At 45.0% G+C, this 21979-nt stretch overlaps 1 protein-coding gene across 1 annotated transcript; it reads left to right on the top strand.

Annotated features, from left to right (window-relative positions):
* The first annotated feature begins 1681 nt into the window (after positions 1-1681).
* LOC125523815 (chaperone protein ClpB1-like) lies at positions 1682-4383 on the top strand. The gene is made up of 7 exons (XM_048688885.1): positions 1682-2220; positions 2313-2461; positions 2561-2898; positions 3282-3290; positions 3563-3830; positions 3908-4105; positions 4214-4383. The coding sequence occupies exons 1-7, from the start codon at positions 1803-1805 to the stop codon at positions 4367-4369; spliced, it is 1536 nt and encodes a 511-aa protein (XP_048544842.1). The 5' UTR covers positions 1682-1802; the 3' UTR covers positions 4370-4383.
* Positions 4384-21979: the final 17596 nt, after the last annotated feature.

Genomic DNA, 21979 nt, shown 5'->3' with positions numbered 1-21979 from the left:
GATCCTCTAACTCTTGATTCGATTCGTAGCACTTCAGCTGCCAGCGTGCCCATACTCCAAATACAGGTACAGTGTCATTTTCTGGTCACTTCCCTTCTTCCTCCAAGCCTGGCTCGTACGTGGTCGCCAGCACGCCCTTCAGAAGCAGGTGACCGATCGAAGCACAATCTCGAGCAACCAGTGTCTTTGCTCCTAGTATGCCACACGCCGCACCGTTTGGTTACAGTCTTGATCCTGTGGGGAGATTCGTGCAGGCATTGTGGTTTTGGAACATTGCAACCATGATTGGGATTCCAGCAGATGACCTGTAGATTTACACGATAGTACACGAAGAGGCAGACTAGATTGCATCTATCTATATACTCCTTGATTCATATTACTTGTCTATGTATATAGACACGTTTTAATATCTAAATACATACATATCTAGAGAAATTTAAGACAAGTAGTAATATGGATTGGAGGGAGTAGTAAAAAAAGAAGTGAGGAAGTGTTGTGCGTATATTACTTCCTCCTTTCCAAATTACAGTGTATGATTTTTCAGAAATGTTAGCTGGAGACCGTCAGCCAGGAAGCCAACTCCAACGACCCCTTTTCCTGCCGTACGATGCGCCGCAGTGCTAGCTTTATCTGTTATTTTGAAGTTAATTTTGTTTATTTTCGTTTTTCCATTGTTGAAACCAAAAATTCCCGAATTTTTAAATTGATTTTTTTACCCTCACATGTGTGGTTTTTTTATTATGATCATGGCATTTTAATAACTAAAACATGGAATTTTTTCTTACTTAGAGGATGGCGATTTTATTATCAAGAGCATTGTAATTTTAATAATTAATAACATGGCATATTTTATAAAGACGATGGCATTTTTAATTATAAGAGGATGGACTTTATTATAAAGAGTATGATATTTTTTATTGTAAGAGGATTGCATTTTTAGTATTGGAAGATGCCATTTCTTTATGAAGACATTTTTTATAAATCGGCCATGCATGATTTTTATATGATGTCATTTTTCCTTTTTTTGTGTACTACTTGTTATACATAAAATACTTTTGAGATGTGGTAGTTTTTTGTTTGTCATTTCTTCCCTTTTCTATGTAAATGGGCTGCAAGGCTTGGCAAAAGACCTGACTTGGGCTGGTCTGGTTCGTCTGGCTAATCGATCGCTGGCGTGAGTCCATGAGACGGCTCGGGAGGTGAGAGTGAGCCCAGATCGGACGATCGATGCGGAGGTGTCCCTCCGAGTCGGGTTAGTGCTTGATCTGAGTCCATCACCGAGTCGTGGTTTACTACTCTATCAGCTGCGCTCGATGGATACATATATGTGTGTACCCACTTCCCCTTGAAAGCCAGAAATCCATCGATTCCGGCGCGGGGCGTTGCAGAGAAATCAGAAGACCGCTCCTCTCCTCTCCTCTTGTTTGGATCGAAAGAGAAGAGAAGAGAAGAGAGAAGAGATGGAGCAGGCTATGCTGGCTAGGGTATTGGCCGTTACTAGCGTTGGTTTGTCGTGGGCAATAGTGTGGAGCCTCTTGTCGCAACAGCTCAAGCCCTTCTCCACGCCCGCCATCCTCAGGACCTTGGACGCCGCCGCCTCCGATCCAGTCATCGGCCGCGACGACGACATCGACCGCGTCATCTGCATCCTGTGCCGCCGCACCAAGAACTGCGCCGCCCTCGTCGGCCCCGCCGGCGTCGGCAAGACGGCCATCGTCGAGGGCCTCGCTCGGCGCATCGCTGCTGGGACGGTCCCCGAAGCCCTCGCCGGGGCCCGCGTCGCCGAGCTCGACGTCGGGGCCATGGTCGCGGGGACCCACTGGCGCGGCATGTTCGAGCAGCGCTTGAAGGATGCCATCAAGAAGGCCGAGGATTCCGCCGGCAAGCTCATCCTCTTCATCGACGAGATGCACATGATTGTCGGTGCCGGCGATCATCGTGGCGGCACCGGCGACGCCGCCAACATCCTCAAGCCCGCGTTGGCCCGTGGCCGCATCCGTTGCATAGGCGCCACCACAACCGAAGAGTACCGCAAATACATCCAGAGGGATGCCGCGCTCGAGCGGCGCTTCCAAAGGGTTGACGTCGACGAGCCGACCGTCCAGGCAACCGTTGCCATCCTGCAGGGGCTGAAGCAGCGGTACCAAGACTACCATGGACTAATAATCAGCGACGACGCTTTGGTTGCTGCTGCGCAGCTCGCCGGCCGTTATATTACAGGTACGTTCATGATAAGATTTGTGCATTTTGTAGGTTTACTTTTGTAGGTTTGTGCAGCATCTTGAATACATTGTCGATTTTGTTGTTTTCAGGTCGCCAATTTCCTGATAAAGCAATTGATCTGATGGACGAGGCATGCACTTCTGTGAAGTTGCATCAACCAAAACAAATTAGAGATAAGAAAACTAGCACTATAAATGCAGTGGAGGAGCTAACCGTTGGTCCATGTCATATTGCACAGGTAAATTCACATTTCCTTGCTAATAATCGAATCTGTATGAGTAGTAGTCTCCATTTGTTTCAATGTGATGCTCATGCCATGTTCTTTCGTTATATGAAGGTTGTGAGCCGATGGACTAAAATTCCGATCACTACACTTGGCCGAGAGGAAGAAAAGTTCAGCCACCTAGTAGACAGATTGCATGAGAGAGTCGTTGGACAGCATGAAGCTATTAATTTGATTGCGCAAGAAGTGCTACGTTCGAGGGTCGGCTTTGATCAATCTGGCCAACCAATCGGTTCTTTTCTATTTTTGGGGCCGACTGGTGTTGGGAAGACAGAGCTTGCGAAAGCACTTGCCGAGAAGCTGTTTGACAATGAGAAGATGTTCGTCCGCTTTGACATGTCTGAATATGCTGACAGTGGATCTGTGGCGCGCCTCATTGGAGGACCTCGAAGGTTTAAACTTGCATGCTCTTTGCACACGTATTTCTTTCCTGAACTTCCTTCTCATATCTCACTTTTTCGTTTGACTTTCTGAAGCTATGAAGAAGATGGACAGCTTACTGATAAAGTAAGGAGCCAACCATATAGCGTTGTTCTTTTTGACGAGGCGGATAAGGCGCATCCCTCGATATTCAAGGTTCTCATTCAACTCCTCGATGATGGCATGTTGATTGATGGAAAAGGACGGAGCGTATATTTCAAGAATACTATCATCATCATGAGCTCAAATCTAGGAGCAGAGAACCTGTCAGCTGGAATGGCCGAAGAAAACATGGAAACTGCACGGGATCTTCTTATGGAAAAGGTATGTGTATCCCAGACTGTCACTTGTAAAGTCAAGTTGGGCACTCTGCTAATCTGGCCAACCAATCGGTTCTTTTCTATTTTTGGGGCCGACTGGTGTTGGGAAGACAGAGCTTGCGAAAGCACTTGCCGAGAAGCTGTTTGACAATGAGAAGATGTTCGTCCGCTTTGACATGTCTGAATATGCTGACAGTGGATCTGTGGCGCGCCTCATTGGAGGACCTCGAAGGTTTAAACTTGCATGCTCTTTGCACACGTATTTCTTTCCTGAACTTCCTTCTCATATCTCACTTTTTCGTTTGACTTTCTGAAGCTATGAAGAAGATGGACAGCTTACTGATAAAGTAAGGAGCCAACCATATAGCGTTGTTCTTTTTGACGAGGCGGATAAGGCGCATCCCTCGATATTCAAGGTTCTCATTCAACTCCTCGATGATGGCATGTTGATTGATGGAAAAGGACGGAGCGTATATTTCAAGAATACTATCATCATCATGAGCTCAAATCTAGGAGCAGAGAACCTGTCAGCTGGAATGGCCGAAGAAAACATGGAAACTGCACGGGATCTTCTTATGGAAAAGGTATGTGTATCCCAGACTGTCACTTGTAAAGTCAAGTTGGGCACTCTGCTGATCGTCATATTTACCTGATCTTGCAGGTTGAGAAACGGTTCAAGCCTGAATTCATCAACAAACTGAGTGAGACTGTAATATTTGAGCCGCTTTCACATGACGACCTGAGGGAGATTGTGAAAATCCAGATGAAGAGTGTCGTTGCTATGGCAGCTAACAAGGGCATCTCTTTGTTTGCATCAGATGCTGCCTTGGACGTCATTTGGTCAGAGTCGCACGACACGGTAAGTACATGTTATTTTCATCACCAAACCAAATCACACTACTTATCTGCGTAGTCTTTTGTATGTATGTCCCGCTTACGATGCATATACATGGACTGTATATTGCAGGTGTATGGCGCAAGGCCTATTAAGAGGTGGATGAAGAAGAATGTGACGAGAGTTCTCGTGGACATGCTGGTCAATGGAGAAGCATGCCAAGGATCGACCGTCTTCATAGATGCCGCCGATGATAGGAAGGGGCTGAAATACCACGTACTGAAGTAGCAGGAGGTGGCAGATCTACCAGTCGAGGCCAGCTATGATTTTTTGCCGTGTGCATAGGCAATTAGGCATATATAGCGAATATGTATGTTGTTAGTGATTAGTCACCAAGCACTTGTTGTTCGTACTGTATATTCATTATCTGTAGCAAAATGGTATGTAAAGCTTGCAGGTTTGTGAGAAAATGTTTGTTGCTTGCTGAGATTTATACTTCCTGATCGAACGATGTGCCCACCGATGAAAACCTCTAATGACTGACTGCTACTGAGTTGAAACCTTGTAATGAAAACTAAGCCCTGGCTTGAGCTGACTCTGTCATTTTCCCCCAAGCATGCATCCCACACGTATTCCCGTTGACTCCGCTGCCGCCGAAAGGGAATATAAACGACTTTTTGCTGGCCGCTGCTCCCGGTCTTGAGTCTTGACACTTGAATCCAAAACCCCGCCCTTCTCTCTGGCGGGGGAGGTTCAGAACTGACCAGCGCGTGCACATTCATGTCTGGCTGCAGGCACCAGTACCCGCCTTGATCCCCCACTATCTCGTTTGCCCGTGTGGGCTGTTCTCTCCTCTCCCTCTCCCTGTGTCAAACAACTCTTGCTGTATATCTGGGGTCTGGCTATATGCCAGGTGACTGAAAATATGCATTCCTACCGCCTCCGATTCCCAAATGGGACTGGCTAAATGTGAGGTGACTAAAAATGCAATGTGGGTCGGTCGAACTCTTATGAGCCGTCAAATGCAAGATGAATGGCCATGGGCATCTTGAACCTCCGAAAACCGTTCATTATTCATCTTCTATTGAGGTCGATCGTATTTCTATATATATCTAGGGTCCGACATACTTTCTGGACACGTCTGTTCTCGTGTTCTATGTTTAACATGTACGAATGGCCCACCGACTCACCGGGCAGCGCCCGGAGCTGAGTGAAGTGATCGACTCTTGGGTGACTCAGGGGTAGGTAGGGTCCCGTCGCCGCCACCACCCCTCCGTGAAGCTGGCGTCAGCCGGCAGGGATCTCAGTGCTCCATCCACACCCGGAGGTCTATGGTTCCTACGTTGGGCGGCAGGCAAAGTCCGTAGGGGGTTGCTGATCAGCGTGCTCAGTCGTGCGGGCGGCGGGTCTCGCTTGTGGAGTCATGCTGTCGCGCGGTGCTCTTACTGCTTCAGATATGGAGGTTCGAGTCTCGTCTTCCACATTGCCCCTCTCTAGCCGTGTCTTTGGCTTGTGACTCGTTTCCCGGCTCTCACGATGGTGATGGTGGTCAACTTGGGGCCTGTGGGAAACCTTGCCGGTCCGGCTGGCCCGATGGCGGTGACGCCCAAGGGCATAGCTTTCCTCCGTGGGGGCGTAGCCAAGGTCATCAGCTCTCCACACCTGCCTGGTGAAAGCCCTCAATCCTCTTCGGATTTGGTGGTGCTGGCGCCTTGCGCATCATGACCTTCCTGGAGGCGTCGTCAAGGGTGAAGGGGTTCGTATGGGAGTTTTGCAGGTGAGGGCAAAGCTTTGCTAGCGTTTCAAGCTTGTGCGGTGTGCTGTGGATGGTGGGCTCCGACATATCTTCATGTTAGTGCTCTCTGGTAGCGGTAGGCGTCACTCGGTCCAGGCGGTGTGGCGTGTCGATACTGATGGAAGGGGATAGGGTTCCCCTTCCCAACCGCAGTGACGTGACGAAACTCAGAGACACCTCGGTCTTCACAGCGGTGATGCTCTGTTTCCCTTGCCTCTTCATCTCTACTCAGTTCCCTGATGCCTCATGCATCTTCGGCGTCTGATTCCATGAAGCTTTCCTTCTTCAACTAGGTGGGTGTGGACCGTGGCGGTGCTGCGGGCATAGAATATCCCAAATCGAGGTGGTCATCCTATGTTCACCTTACGATGCCAGCGCACCATCCTTCTAGCTCTTGGGTGAGTTTCTTAGAATCCCGACAGTGCAGTGCCAACGAGCCATGGCTAGGGGATAGGATCCCTATCTGGTGATAGAGAAGGAAGATGTTGTGTTCCCTTCCTCCCTAGGTGTCCCTTGAGCTAGGTACGTCCATCTTGGACGGTCGGCTATGTGCCGCTTTGCTGCACCATTCTTGATTTCTATGATCCTAGTGTGGAGTACTCGGGCTCTAGCAAGTTGTAATCATATTTACACTTCACTAGTTGCTTGTGGAGGATGTAGTTCGTGTTTACTTTTCAGCGTTCCTCATTGTACCAGTTTGGTTGTTGTAATTCGGGTCGCTTGTTGTAATTCTTGATCCGTTGATGGCTTTGTTAATTTAGAGTAGTGATTTTCGCGAGCCTTTCATTCTGGAAAAAAGGTGAGTGAAGTGACCAAAAGCTCGACCAAGCAGCGCACAACAGCCTCGTCTCAATTGTGGCCAATAGAAACAAATCTCCCCTCTCCCCTCAAAAAAAAAAGAGAAACAAATCTCCCCTCAACTCTCAAACCGGTTATTTAAACCCCTAAAATCTGGAAAACAGGATAAATTTGCCGCTAGAGTGGTTTTGGACAAAATTTGAGGTGGTTTGTTTAAGTGTGTTGAGTGGTCATGATGACGTGGCACTGCACACCGATTCCGTAAAATAAAATCCCCAATTTACCGGCGCCCCCCGTCGCAATCGCCGCCGACCGTCACGAACGCCACCGGCCACCTCGCTGCGCCACCCCGCCTTCGCCCGAGATCCGCCCCTCACGTCCGACGACGTCGCGGCTACCACCGGCCGGCCCGGCAGCCGCCGTGAGTAGCACAGCCGCCGCGCGTCCCTCCGGAAGGCCCTGTCAAGGCGATGATGGGTTTCGGGGCGGCGACGCCCTACACGGAGCTGGCCCAGGAGACCATGTCGCGGAACTTCTGGTGCCTCAAGGACGCCATCGCCGCGCAGGTGCGGCACACCTGCGAGCTGCTGGGCGAGAAGAACGCCAACACGAGCTTTGGGCTCACCAAGGGGGAGGTGTCGCGGCTTTGCGCCATCGACCAGAGCCTCCGTCGGCAGCGCGAGCCCCACTCCCACTGGCCGCCGTCGAGCCGTACCACGTCGATGCCCCGGCTCGCCGTGCCTGTCTGTTGCCGCATGCCGCCGCGAGCAGCACCACGCCGCTGACGCGTCCCCGGCCGCATGCGGTCTTGTGCATGCGGATGGTTGTCTTCCTTTTCTGTATAAACAAAGACAGTGAATGAGCACTGCATCTGCCTTGCCGTATTCTTGTTCTTGCTACCATGGATTCAGCTCCATGGTTCGCTTCGTTCTAATAAATCAGGATTTTAATTATGATGTACTGCTGGCTTGTTTCATTGTTTGTTTGTGTGCTTCAGTCACTCGCTGCGCCGCTCTCTTGTTAATTAGCAGCAACATACCCTTTTTTAGTCCACACTCGTCAGCATTCAGTTCATAAGAGCGTCTGAATTTCCTTCACGCTCTGTCTTTTACTGCTTGCTCCTTGTTGTCTTCGTTTCTCTTGCATTTGTCATCCATGCTTCCGGAACCGGGCAGGGAGATCGTCGACATCTCCAACGGTGAATAGCTAGGTGATCAACGTAGTATGCAGGTTATTTTGTTTGCATGTCCTTGTATGAGATGTCCGAATGTAACTACTGAAATTTGAGACGTGTTCGATCACTGCTCACTGACGCGGGCATGAGGGTCCGAATTTGCCAAATCCGGCTGTAGACAGGGATGGGGTGAGGGGCAAGGACAGGGAATAACTCTGTCTGAAGTTGCGAAACATGATATCTGAAAACGACAGTTGTGAAAGCAAGCAAATGATTGGCAATTAATAATAACAGAAAACAACAGTTTGGAAGCTAGCAAATGATTGATTATTAAAGATTGATAGTTATACCCCCGGTACAAGAGACCCCAAAAATGGTACACTACCACTACAAGAAATATTTCAACTAGTGGCCTTCTGTCAGTGACCCTGAAAGAATTGGTCATAGATCTATGACCATTTCAAACCAATTGGTCAAAAGCTGTTCGGGGGGCTCCAAACCCTAAACTATAACGACCATTTTGGTGGGTTGCTATGACTAGGCGTCACCTCATCAGTTTGCCTATGTGTCATATCCATGTGGCAATTTTTGCCCTAGGTTGTGAAGCAACCTATATTTCTGTCATTCCCAAAATTCCCAAAAAAATCTCATAAATTCTTTGGGTCATATATTTGTCAAATATGTAAAAAAAATCTTCCTTGCCTAGTTCAAAAATAATTCAAAAATATTCATTTTCCTATTCTGTTCAGAACAACAGTTTGTGAAGGAAGTACCACTTTGGCATGTCCAAATAGTATCCATTTTATACAGTGATTTCCTATGCCCAAATAACCATCCTCCACCAAATGCCAGCTCAATCCATTCATTATTTTGAGCCTAGCTTCAACATTCGTATTTATGTCCAGTGCGGTACTTTGCAAAGCAAGTACCACCTAGGCTCCTCCTTTTGAGCTAAAAATTTGTGAAGACGGTCTTCTTAGTAACTGATCATCCTCAGCCAAAACTCACGCCCATTAGCCATGTACATTTCCGGTACCGTTAATCAAACACTTGGCTGCTAATTCATGTTTGAGCATCGATCGGTCTCCTCATGAGAATCCTATGTTGTAATTTTCTTCCTAGCACCTACCTGGGGAGTGCCCAACCCACTAGACATGCCTAGGCCGCCCAGAACACATGGCAACACCACAGCCACGCGGTGACGTCGCGGCGGGCATGCGAGTTTGCGCGCTCTAGAGTTGGCGCCCTCGGCCACCGCCCAAACCTCGACGTATCGCCACCAAACCATGTATTTATGGTTAATTAGGTACTTATGTAACTAGAAATGATTTTTGGAAAAAATAAATAGCAAACTATGAGGCAACCGCAATTCAAATTTGACCCGCTTCCAACTGAATCGGCGGGAATTTGTCTTTTTCACCAGAGGTGGATCAAAACTTTTTACACCCAACCATTTTGTCAATTGTGCATTAAATATGTCCTAGTATTTTAGAAAATTGATTTGGTCCAATTTTGCAACAATTATTTGGGAGGTCCTTCACAAAAAACCTCCTTTTAGCCACTCAAAAAATGGAAATTGGTTTTTTTGTCCAAAGAAAATGAAAACTTACTTCGGCAACATTTTTTGCCATTCCAATATGCACCCTTGTGCATAATATGAGATCATTTGAACAAATTATGCAATGAATGTGGCCATAAGATTGATCATTTGGCTTGAAAGCCATGAATCTTCACAGTTGATAGCTCGTTTCTGAGAACACTTTTTTAAAATAATTGCCGTATTACAAGTTTGTTATTTTTCCTGGGAACTTGGCCACATATAATGACACAATGCGAAGGTTTCCCAATTTTTTATTTTTTTTGAATTTTTTATGCCCGTTTCAAAATGCGGTCAAAACGACGGGAATGACTGTTCCTAGCTAGTGGTTGAATCTTGGAATTTTTTTGGTGTTTCTATAATTAAATAGATACTTATGTACCAAGAAATGATTTTTGGAAAAAATAAATAGCAAACTACAAGGCAGCTACAATTCAAATTTGACCCGCTGCCACCTGAATCGGCGGGAATTTGACTTTTTCACCAGAGGTGGATCAAAATTTTTTACACCCAACCATTTGGTTAATTATGCATTAAATATGTCCTAGTATTTTAGAAAAATTGATTTGGTCCAATTTTGCAACAATTATTTGGGAGGTCCTTCACAAAAAAACCTCCTTTTGGCCACTCGAAAAATGGAAAATGTTTTTCCGTGCGAAGAAAATGAAAACTTCCTTAGGCAATATTGTTTGACATTCCAATATGCACCCTTGTGCACAATATGAGATCATTTGAACAAACTATGCCATGAATGTGGCCATAAGATTGATCATTTGGCTTGAAAGCCATGAATCTTCACACTTGTTTCTGAGAACACTATTTTAAAATAATTTTCGTATTACAAGTTTGTTATTTTTCTTGGAAACTTGGCCACATATAATGACACAATGCGAAGGTTTCCCTTTTTTTTTGAATTTTTTATGTCCGTTTCAAAATGTGGTCAAAATGGCGGGAATGACCGTTCCTAGCTAGTGGTTGAATCTTGGAATTTTTGGGGGGTTTCTATGATTAAATAGATACTTATGTACCTAGAAATGATTTTTGGAAAAAATAAAGAGCAAACTACAAGGCAGCTACAGTTCAAATTTGACCCGCTTCCATCTGAATCGGCGGGAATTTGTCTTTTTCACGAGAGGTGGATAAAAACTTTTTACACCCAACCATTTGGTCAATTGTGCATTAAATATGTCCTAGTATTTTAGAAAAATGATTTGGTCCAATTTTGCAACAATTATTTGGTAGGTCCTTCACAAAAAAACCTCCTTTTTGGCACTCGAAAAATGGAAAATGGTTTTTCCGTTCAAAGAAAATAAAAACTTCCTTAGGCAATATTGTTTGCCATTCCAATATGCACCCTTGTGCACAATATGAGATCATTTGAACAAACTATGCCATGAATGTGGCCATAAGATTGATCATTTGGCTTGAAAGCCATTGATCTCCACACGTGATAGCTCGTTTCTGAGAACACTTTTTAAAAATAATTTCCGCATTACAAGTTTGTTATTTTTTCTGGGAACTTGGACACATATAATGACACAATGCGAAGGTTTCCCAAATTTTTGATTTTTTTTAAATTTTTTATGCCCGTTTCAAAATGCAGTCAAAACGGCAGGAATGACCGTTCCTAGCTAGTGGTTGAATCTTGAAATTTTTTTGGCGTTTATCTGATTAAATAGATGCTTATGTTCCTAGAAATGATTTTTGGAAAAAAATAAAGAGCAAACTACGAGGTAGCTACAGTTCAAATTTGACCCGCTTCCAACTGAATCGGCGGGAATTTGTCTTTTTCACGAGAGGTGGATCAAAACTTTTTACACCCAACCATTTGGTCAATTGTGCATCAAATATATCCTAGTATTTTAGAAAATTGATTTAGTACAATTTTGCAACAAATATTTGATAGGTCCTTCACAAAAAAGCCTCTTTTCGGGCACTCAAAAAATGAAAAATGAATTTTCCATGCAAAGAAAATGAAAACTTCCTTAGATAACATTGTTTGCCATTTCAAGATGCACCATTGTGCATAATATGAGATCATTTCATTGAATTTTTCATGTGAAAAAGTAGAAGAAAAACAAAGGAATGCCGAGGTAGATGCTTTTTTGAAACATAATTTGTCTTTTTGATGAGAGGTGGATCGAAAGCATTTTACATCTAAAGATTTGGTCAACTGTACATAAAATGCAGTCTTATAGTTTTGGAAAGTGGAGTGGTGCTGTAAACATTTTTGGCACTCCGAAAATAGAAAATGACACCCCCCCTAAAAACTCATTTCTCATAACAATTTTTAAAAGATATTTGTCTTATTCCAATTACAAGTTTGTTAGTTTTCCTAAAAACTATGTCACATTTGGTGACACAATGAGAATGTTTCCTTTTGAATTTCTCATATCATAAAATTGTTTATATGATTCAACACCTTTTTTTGAAAAAAATATGGTTTAACACCTTATTTTTAGTCAATTACGACCAATTTAGAAGGTCATAACGTGTACTGGATTCTGATTGGTCCATGGACATGTCACGCGGATTGTGCTCAAACACCGTCGGATGCTCTCGGATCGGACAGCAGCCCTTTCTCCCTCACCCCGCTCCCCCTATTTGTCTCAAAAAAAGAAAAAGAAAAAAGAAAACTCCCTGACCCTCTCACCCCACGAACCCTAGCGCTCCAGATCCACCTCACGCGCTCCCTCTCCCACATCGTCGCCGCCACCCCGCCGATTCAGATCCGACACCGCCGCCCGCGCCCGCGCACCACCACCCGCTCCTCCGCCCGTCCCGGAGGCCTCAGTCGGCGCCCTCCATCGCATGGCCGCCGCGCTCGTCCCGCCCTCGGCGCCGCACCTCCACTGCCATCTCTGCTGGCTCCTCGCCGACGCCTCCGCCCCTTCCTCGTCCAGCGCGCCTCTGCTCAGGCTCACATCGGGCTCCTCATCGTCCTCCTTGACCTGCTCCTCCCGCCCGCGCTCCTCTCCAACTTCCTCCCCGCCGGCGTCCACCACGCCTCCGCGCACAGCCTCCTCGACCAGGCCAGGGCTTCCACTTCCGCTCCTTCCTCGTCGACCTCCCCGCCATCTCCGCCGCCCGCTCCCTCCTCATCCTCTGTAAAACACCCCGCCCGCTCCCTCCTCCCCTCCATGTTAAGCGCGTGCTGTCAATTTCCTGATCTCGAATCGCCATCTGATTTCCTTCCTGGTTACTAATCGATCGCTGTTTTTTCGTGTGTGCAGGCGCGTACACGGCATGCGGGGGCGGCGCGGCCTACCTGTGGGTGGCGGCGGCCTGCAGCATCGGCTCCCTCTTCTACGTCCTCGCCAAGGCCGTCGCGGTCTTTGGCGTGGCCGCCGACGGCGCCGCCGGCCTCGAGCTACATGGCAAGGGCCAGCTCCTCGCCTTGGCCTACCGGGCCAGCAGCCGGGAGAAGCGCCGACTGCACGTCGTCTACAAGATCAACATCAAAGTAGTAAGTCCCTGCCCCTCGTCCCCTCGATGCCCATCTTCGTTCGCATTAACCACCATGGCCATGGGCAGTTTTTCAGCAGCAGTCAGTGTCACACACGCCAAACCCAAAATCAATTTCGCGTTATAATAGCAAGTAAAATTTAGATTTGGGACAATGATTCTACCCTGTAAAACGATTCAATGCTGCTAGTCTCAGGGGTTTGAATTGGCCTTAGCACGTACGAATGGAAGTGATGCATACATACAGGTTATAAGTTGTCCTTTACATATACCTTACCCACACACAATGTTCAGTTGCAGCCTGCAAGAATGCTATTCATTTTCTAGTATGAGTGTACATTCTCCCTTAGGTCTGGTGTTAGTTTCGTCCTTCCCTGTGTGTGTTCTCTCCTAATGCTACAAGTTTCCACGCAGGCGACCTCCATGGACGACATCGACGATGAAGACAATGACGAGGGGCCTGTAACAAGAACGAGAGCCCTCTTGTTCACAGGGGCATTGACCCGTGACACGGTCTTTGCCGCGGAGTTCCAGAGTTCAAGGACCGAATCGTCGACGCCGTCAGTGACAAGCAGGTTCGACATCTTTCTCGGTTCTTTCCCCTGCATTCCTTTGGTAGCAGCACTAGTAGTATATGTAATTTGTGCAGATGCAATTGAAGTGAATTAACTCGGTCCGCTGTAGTTTCATTCAGTTTGGAATTTTTTTTGAAATGTGACCGACTTGGATTGTATGGTAGATGGTTTAGTTCATGTGAAGCATCCCTCTTACAGTATCCGTGTGTTCTTCTTGTTCCACAGGAGGCTGTGGCGGCGACCACCTAGGTGCAAGAGGAGATTCTCCGCGAAATGGGGATTGATAGCAGTAACAGTGTAGTGCTGTACAGGTTATGTTAGTTAGTCACAGTTTTGTCTGTTCATGAAAAATTAAGGTAATGTGGTGCACTTATGACTGCTACTCTCCAGTACTTTTAGCTCGGACCACATGAAACTAACAATATTGGTAGTGTCTGTCTTACTACAATAGCAGCCGACACTCGCTGATGTGAGATCCCTTAGTAGTGGAGCTATGATTTTAACCCTGTGGCTGTAAGTGGTGACTAATCAGGAGGAGTACCTGTCCTAGTCCTACTTCATTGTAGGACTTCATATGATTATTAGTTATTTTTTAACCAATGCTAGTCCTAGCATGTGTAGTCTGTGTGGTGATGTTCTTTAGGTTGCAGCAAGCAAGGACATGATTAGAACATATTAGTATGGCATTTGATCTTAGCTTATTGATCCTAGCTATAAATCCATATATTTTGCAATAATATTTTTGTTTGATTTGCTCATATTATTTGCAATCTACAGTAGTAGTGGTACTTTGATTTCACTGCAATCTATAGTAGTGGTTTTTTTTCTTGTAAAGCTTCTTTGCCATGTATGTGATTGCTCTTCTGGATTCGTGGGAACTGAATCTCGAGTGCATGCTAGAGCCTAGAGCTGCAGGAGGTTCAGTTACATGCTCTTTAATTTTTTTTCGTCAATACTATGTTATTTTTTTTTAAAACAAAAGGGGCTCGAGCCACCTTTATATTTCAAAACAGGCCGTAGCCTGAGTAACATTCAAACATGAGGCTTGTGGGGTGCACTTTAGTGCAAAGCCACAAGGTAAACCTGATAGAAAAGGAGTTGCTCAGACAGAATAAGAAGAAGAGGAGAACCGACAACCAAAAACCAAAAAAAGCCTACATAACTGTGTTTTCTTTAAATTTAACTACAGAAGCATTGCTTTTATTCTCAGGTTTTGTTTTTCTTTCACGTTTCCTATCCAACATAAAATCTGTGTTACTGGTTGTAGTCATCGCTTCTAAAGTCAACGCTGCCTTTTCTGCCACAGGTTTACTGGTTTTTCTATTTTCATTCCTATGGCCTGTATTTTTGTAGCGAGCTTCTTTTACGCTTGGTTACCAGACTTATCAATTAGCATGCCTATTTCTCTGCATTGTATAGCCTTTATTATATTATAACTGTAAAGAATGCAGTTTAAGGATAATCTGCCAATTCTTCTGTAGTGGATATAAAATAATTAGGCATTTCTAAATTGTCTTGAATTTCCCAGAACTGAAAAATGGACTGATCTACTTGCTGCCTGTGCTACTAAACATAAAACTGAAAAACCTTTTACTGCCATTTTGTAGGTACTTTCCATAATGAACTTGGTTTCTGTTCACACACATGTACTGCTACATTATCCTATACATGTTGTCTGAATTATGTGAGAGGATGCTGCCATTTTGTTGGTACTTTCCATATTGAATTCATTGTAGCAAACATCAGCAGGTTTTAGATGTAGCACTCTTTACTTTTGTCGCTGGTTTACATTTGTCAATCCTAGGAATTGATTAGTGCCTTCTGTTTTGACTCTAGATTTGAATAGTGCCCAGGTAGTGTTCATTAGTAGGTTAAAAGGACGTTCAGCTTATTTATTAAATCATGATGTACAGAAGGTTTAGCTACGTGGGGCTCCCAAGTCTGCAACTATAGTAGAAATAAGGCCATGGAGCAAGAGTTCTGTTGGGCATCCTTTGCATTTCTCTTGTCACGTTCCATGCTTCACAACATGTGGGTAAACATATCAGTACACACGCACACTGCAGTTTGTAAATGTCATTTAATAGGGGATGCATTAGGGTACTTTATTTCCATTATAAACTAATAATAATTAAGAGCTTAGTAAGGTAACAATAATCGAGCATATATAGTAGAATATTAGATGTGCTTGTATAAATAGAATGCAGAGTTTAGAAATGAACTGAAATCTGAGAGCAGGAAGTGGTAGGCATAATTTCATTTAGAAAAATAGGTGTACTGCAGCACCATATATTAAGGTAATTCCTCATCTAATGGAGGGGAAGATAGTCAAGTTAGCGACCCAGTTTTCATTCTGTGGGCTTTCGTTTCTTCAATGCTATGTTATGGTAGTCCATCCTGTATGTTTCCAGGTTTTCTAACTATATGCAAAACTTCCTGTAGGCTCGGTGAGGGATGCTCCACCAGCATCCTGCTGCTTGGCGGTGGACGACAAGGACTTCCTCGCGCACGAGGTGTCTTCTAAGATCTACGGCGACAAGGTAATCTCACTCTCTTCAACCCTGGTTGTTTTGTGTGTGCGGTTGCTGCAGATGGTGGTCTGTGTGGATCTTGTTATAGTGAGAGTGTTATGCTGGTGCTGGCTTGAAAGAAGGGCAGAAATGCTCAACAATCTATTTCCTGCAGCATTTAGCTATTTACATTATGAAATATGTGGACAGTAGGTATGTTTCTCATATTATATGGTAATAACTATACACGTTATTGTTGAGTTTGATGTGTGTTTATAGAATGACATGGTTGGCTAATTAAGCCCTGTCCGTGTATCTTTTAGAATTTGCTTCATTGGTAGCACATTCAGATATATTAATTAATTTTGTGCATGTTGGAGAATTTAGACGACGATAACAAACTGTAATCACGAATACTTGTATAGAAACTTGCACGACCATCTTGTTTAATTTTGTGATATTCCTCCATACTAGGAGCTAATCAGCTGCACTGTTATTCAGCTTTCATTGGCAGTTTTAATTTCACTGAAATCATCTTTTCTTTTCTATGCTCATGTTCAAGCCTGGTAGTATATTTTTTTCCAAATGGTCTGTTTACTTGATTTATCTGTTGTTTGATTTTGCTCCATCAGCTTTCCTGATGTCCTTCTACATATATATGTTGGTTGTAATCTTCTTGAAGAATGCAAGTACTTGATATTCCATTCTGTTCTTGTAGGTGAATGGAACTTGTGTTGTTGGTAGAACTCCGGTGAGGACTTCTACCCATGTTGAAGAGCATGTTCTGTGGTATCCAAGAGTAGCTACCTTTTGTACTGGCAGAGCGGTCTATTTGTAGATCCCAATATTTATGATTGTGTGGATCTGGGTGAAGTTTGAAGTTCCTGGGTATGCAAGATTCGATGGTTAAACTGGTATGTGATGTGAATGAGTGTATGGAAACTGGTTGTTGTGATGTGAATGAGTGTATGTAGTTTCACGTGTTCTGTTCTGTATAGCATATTGTAATACGAAAATTCGAATCTGAGCCCGAGCTCATCTGCACCTGCGCTCACGAAAAAAGCAAAATAAATACTAGAAAAATTCAAAAAATTCCAAACAAAATTTGGGTGGTAGACAATTTGATGCGTGAGGTACGCTCCAATTTTCAAAACATTTGGACTTCTATGCAGCTCTCAGCAAAAAAGACAAATTGGAGGTCTGTAAAAATGTGGCAGCTCTCAGCAAAAAAGATAAATTGGAGGTCTGTAAAAATGTGTACTGTTCATATACTGTTCTGGTCTGATTTGTCTTTTTTGCTGAGAGTTGCACAGAAGTCCAAATGTTTTGAAAATTAGAGCGTGCCTCACGCATCAAATTGTCTACCACCCTAATTTGTTTTGGAATTTTTTGAATTTTTCTGAATTTTTTATGAATTTTTCTTTGACCGGGTGTAGATGCACCCAGACACCGAAACGTATTTTAGCTGTTATTTGAAGATTTTCATATGCTTTCTCTCTTCTGTCTGTTTGATATATACATATATATTGCTTATTAATAAGCTGTGAAAAATTTGACATTTGGGATCCATCTGTAAACTGGAGCTGGGAAAAAAAGCTGGAAATAAAAAATAAATTGATTGCAAAATGTTGTGCGCTAGAAAATAAAAAGGCCAAATTGTAGGCCAAGCCCATATAGCTAACCGAAATTAACATAAAATACATATATTAAAAGGGCTTGCCTAAAAAATAATACATGGGCCGAATTACTAGGTTAGACCCATGTAGCTAATAAAAGCACAGGAAAAAAACATTAAAAAGGCCGAATTGTTGGGCTAGGCCCATGTAGAAAATCGAATTGGACCGGCCTGATTCTTGTGCCACATCAGATTGCCACGTTGGATGCCTACATGGCCTGGGGAGGCTGCTAGTGACCAAAACAAAACAATAGGCATATTTTGGTCGTAAACGTCTACGACCTTCTTATAGAGAAGGTCGTTAATTTCAGTTTACGACCGGCAGCTTTTGAACTTCTGTTTTTGGTCACAAAAAGGTTGGAAATGAAAAACAATGACCTTTCAGTAACCAATAGTTAAGGTCACAAGTTGACATATTTCTTGTAGTATACAGTACTACACTAACTAACTTAACATCACATTTTGGTACATTTCAGTCAACTTTGACGACACGCCGTCCGTTGATCGTTATATGTGCGAAGGTGGGATGCTAACGGCCCATATGCCCTCTATCTACTAAGCAGGTCCCACATGTCGGCAACAGATGGGGAAATAGAAATTGGAACAGAATTTTTGCCGTGATAACCACTTATAGTCGTATTTTAATGACGTGGTAATTAATAATGCTAAACATGCAAAGAGTTACACGCACTTACACACTGACTAGAATTCTTTCTTTCTAACTAACCATCCTCCCCCTTAACCTCCAATCACAACCTACCTGTTTGTATAATCCATGTAAACGTATGTATTTGTAGCATTACTCTGTGGTAATACTTTTTTTTGATCTAGAACACCTAGCATTTCAATTACTTAGGACGCAACCAAATCGGCAGTCACAGCACGACGTACATCGTCAGGGATATCGGAGTACCAAATGTGTTGGCCATCGGTAGAACCCATTGAACCAAGAGAGGCCAACACATGCGCTGGTAAGTTACAAGTCCTAGGGGAGAAAACAACATGATGGTCTATGAAGCCAGTATTAAGCTGGAACTTTGCTTCCCGAAACAAAACACCGAGAGGACCACGATTGGCAACTTCAGTAGCAATATTCTGTTGCAGGGCCAAGCAATCAGTCACAAAAATAGTGCGGCCCATACCATGTTGCTTGGCCAGACGAATCGCATGCAGCAATGCTTGGGCTTCAGCCTGCAGTGTGGATCCAATATGGGTCAGCGGCCCTGAGCGGCCAGCGCCACATCTCCCTGAGCATCTCTTGCGATGACTCCCCAGCCCCCTGCCATGACGAAGCATCAAAAGCAGCATCGAAGTTTATCTTAACGAAGTCCGAAGGAGGCCGAGTCCATTTCTGCAGCACCGTTGCTTTACCATCTCTTTCCCGGCTCAAAAACTCACGCCATTCAGCAGTAGTGCAGCCAACCTTCGCTTCAAAAGCATCCGTTGACAACCTTTGCTGCTTATGATTCGCTTTATTGCGTTCAGACCACCATGCACACAGAAGACAAATTGTACGCAATTGTACCACTTCAGGTAGCCAAAACACAGCCTGTAGTAAGTCCCTTGCCGATTCGCAGCCCAGCAACTTATGTCTAGTGTTCTCCAGGGAACAACTTCTCCACATTCTCTTAACCTCCTTGCACTTCAGAAATAGATGGGCGCCATCCTCCGGTAGCCGACGACACAAAACAGACTTGTTGTCTAGCTCCACAACGATCCGCTCCACATTCTGAAGCAATGGATGGCTGTTATGGGCGAACCGCCACAGGAAATGGTGAACTTTTGGAGGACATTTGATTTTCCACAGCTGCTGCCAAAACTTCTGCCACTTTGAGTTTCTTAGAGAATTCTCACCCCGCTGCCTGGTTTTTGGCTCTCTAGGAGATTCATGAAAACCCGATAAGCCGACTTGACGGAGAATCTTCCCATACTATCAAAGTGCCAAGCCACGAAATCATCATATTGTTCACAAATAGGGATCGACAGGATCGCATCCGCATCGTTTGGAGAGAAAGTCTGACGAACAAGTTGGTGTTGGGGAACGTAGCAGAAATTCAAAATTTTCCTACGTGTCACCAAGATCTATCTATGAAGAGACCAGCAACGAGGGGAAGGAGAGTGCATCTACGTACCCTTGTAGATCGCTAAGCGGAAGCGTTCAAGTGAACGGGGTTGATGGAGTCGTACTCGTCGTGATTCAAATCACCGATGATCCTAGTGCCGAACGGACAGCACCTCCGCGTTCAACACACGTACAGCCCGGTGACGTCTCCCATGCCTTGATCCAGCAAGGAGAGAGGGAGAGGTTGAGGAAGACTCCATCCAGCAGAAGCACAACGGCGTGGTGGTGATGGAGGAGCGTGGCAATCCTGCAGGGCTTCGCCAAGCACCGCAGAAGAGGAGAAGAACTTGGGAGAGATGGAGGGGCTGCACCAAAGGCAAAAGGTGTGTTTGAGAGGCCCTCCTACCCCACTATATATAGGGATCCCATGGGGGGTGCGCCAGCCCCTAGGAGATCCAATCTCCAAGGGGGCGGCGGCCAGGGGAGGAGTCCTCCCCCCCCCCCAAGGCACCTAGGAGGTGCCTTCCCTTGCTGGGACTCTTCCTTTAGGGTTTCCCCAGGCGCATGGGCCTCTTGGGGCTGGTGCCCTTGGCCCATGTAGGCCAAGGCGCACCCCCTACAGCCCATGTGGCCCCCGGGGTAGGTGGCCCCATCCGGTGGGCCCCCGGGACCCTTCCGGTGGTCCCGGTACAATACCGATGACCCTGAAACTTGTCCCGATGGCCGAAACACGACTTCCTATATATAAATCTTTACCTCCGGACCATTCCGGAACTCCTCGTGACGTCTGGGCTCATCCGGGACTCCGAACAACATTCGGTAACCACATACAAGCTTCCTTTATAACCCTAGCGTCATTGAACCTTAAGTGTGTAGACCCTACGGGTTCGGGAGACATGCAGACATGACCGAGACGTTCTCCGGGTCAATAACCAACAGCGGGATCTGGATACCCATGTTGGCTCCCACATGTTCCACGATGATCTCATCGGATGAACCACGATGTCAAGGACTTAATCAATCCCGTATACAATTCCCTTTGTCTAGCGGTATTATACTTGCCCGAGATTCGATCGTCGGTATCCCATACCTTGTTCATCTCGTTACCGGCAAGTCTTTTTACTCGTTCCGTAACACATCATCCCGTGATCAACTCCTTGGTCACATTGCGCATATGATGATGTCCTACCGAGTGGGCCCAGAGATACCTCTCCGCTTACACGGAGTGACAAATCCCAGTCTCGATTCGTGCCAACCCAACAGACACTTTCGGAGATACCTGTAATGTACCTTTATAGTCACCCAGTTATGTTGTGACGTTTGATACACCCAAAGCATTCCTACGGTATCCGGGAGTTGTACAATCTCATGGTCTAAGGAAATGATACTTGACATTAGAAAAGCTATAGCATACGAACTACACGATCTAGTGCTATGCTTAGGATTGGGTCTTGTCCATCACATCATTCTCCTAATGATGTGATCCCGTTATCAACGACATCCAATGTCCATGGTCAGGAAACCGTAACCATCTATTGATCAACGAGCTAGTCAACTAGAGGCTCACTAGGGACATGGTGTTGTCTATGTATCCACACATGTATATGAGTTTCCTATCAATACAATTATAGCATGGATAATAAAAGATTATCATGAACAAGGAAATATAATAATAACTAATTTATTATTGCCTCTAGGGCATATTTCCAACAGTCTCCCACTTGCACTAGAGTCAATAATCTAGTTCACATCGCCATGTGATTAACACTCACAGGTCACATCGCCATGTGACTAACACCCAAGAGTTTATTAGAGTCAGTAGTTATTTCACATCACTATGTGATTAACACTCAATGAGTTTTAGGTTTGATCATGTTGCTTTGTGAGAGAGGTTTTAGTCAACGGGTCTGAACCTTTCAGATCCGTGTGTGCTTTACAAATCTCTATGTCATCTCCTAGATGTAGCTGCCACGTTCTATTTGGAGCTATTCCAAATAACTGTTCTACTTGGAGCTATTCTAAATTGTTGCTCCATTATACGTATCCGGTATCTCTACTCAGAGCTATCCGGATAGGTGTTAAGCTTGCATCGACGTAACCCTTTACGACGAACTCTTTTACCACCTCCATAATCGAGAAAATTCCTTAGTCCACTAGTTACTAAGGATAACTATGACCGCTGTCTTGTGATCCATTCATGGATCACTCTTGTACCCCTTGACTGACTCATGGCAAGGCACACTTCAG

This window comes from Triticum urartu, chromosome 7, assembly GCF_003073215.2.
Source record: "Triticum urartu cultivar G1812 chromosome 7, Tu2.1, whole genome shotgun sequence".
Classification (NCBI taxonomy): domain Eukaryota; kingdom Viridiplantae; phylum Streptophyta; class Magnoliopsida; order Poales; family Poaceae; genus Triticum; species Triticum urartu.
Note: the sequence above shows the minus strand (reverse complement) of the source record. Positions and strands in the feature narration are given on the sequence as shown.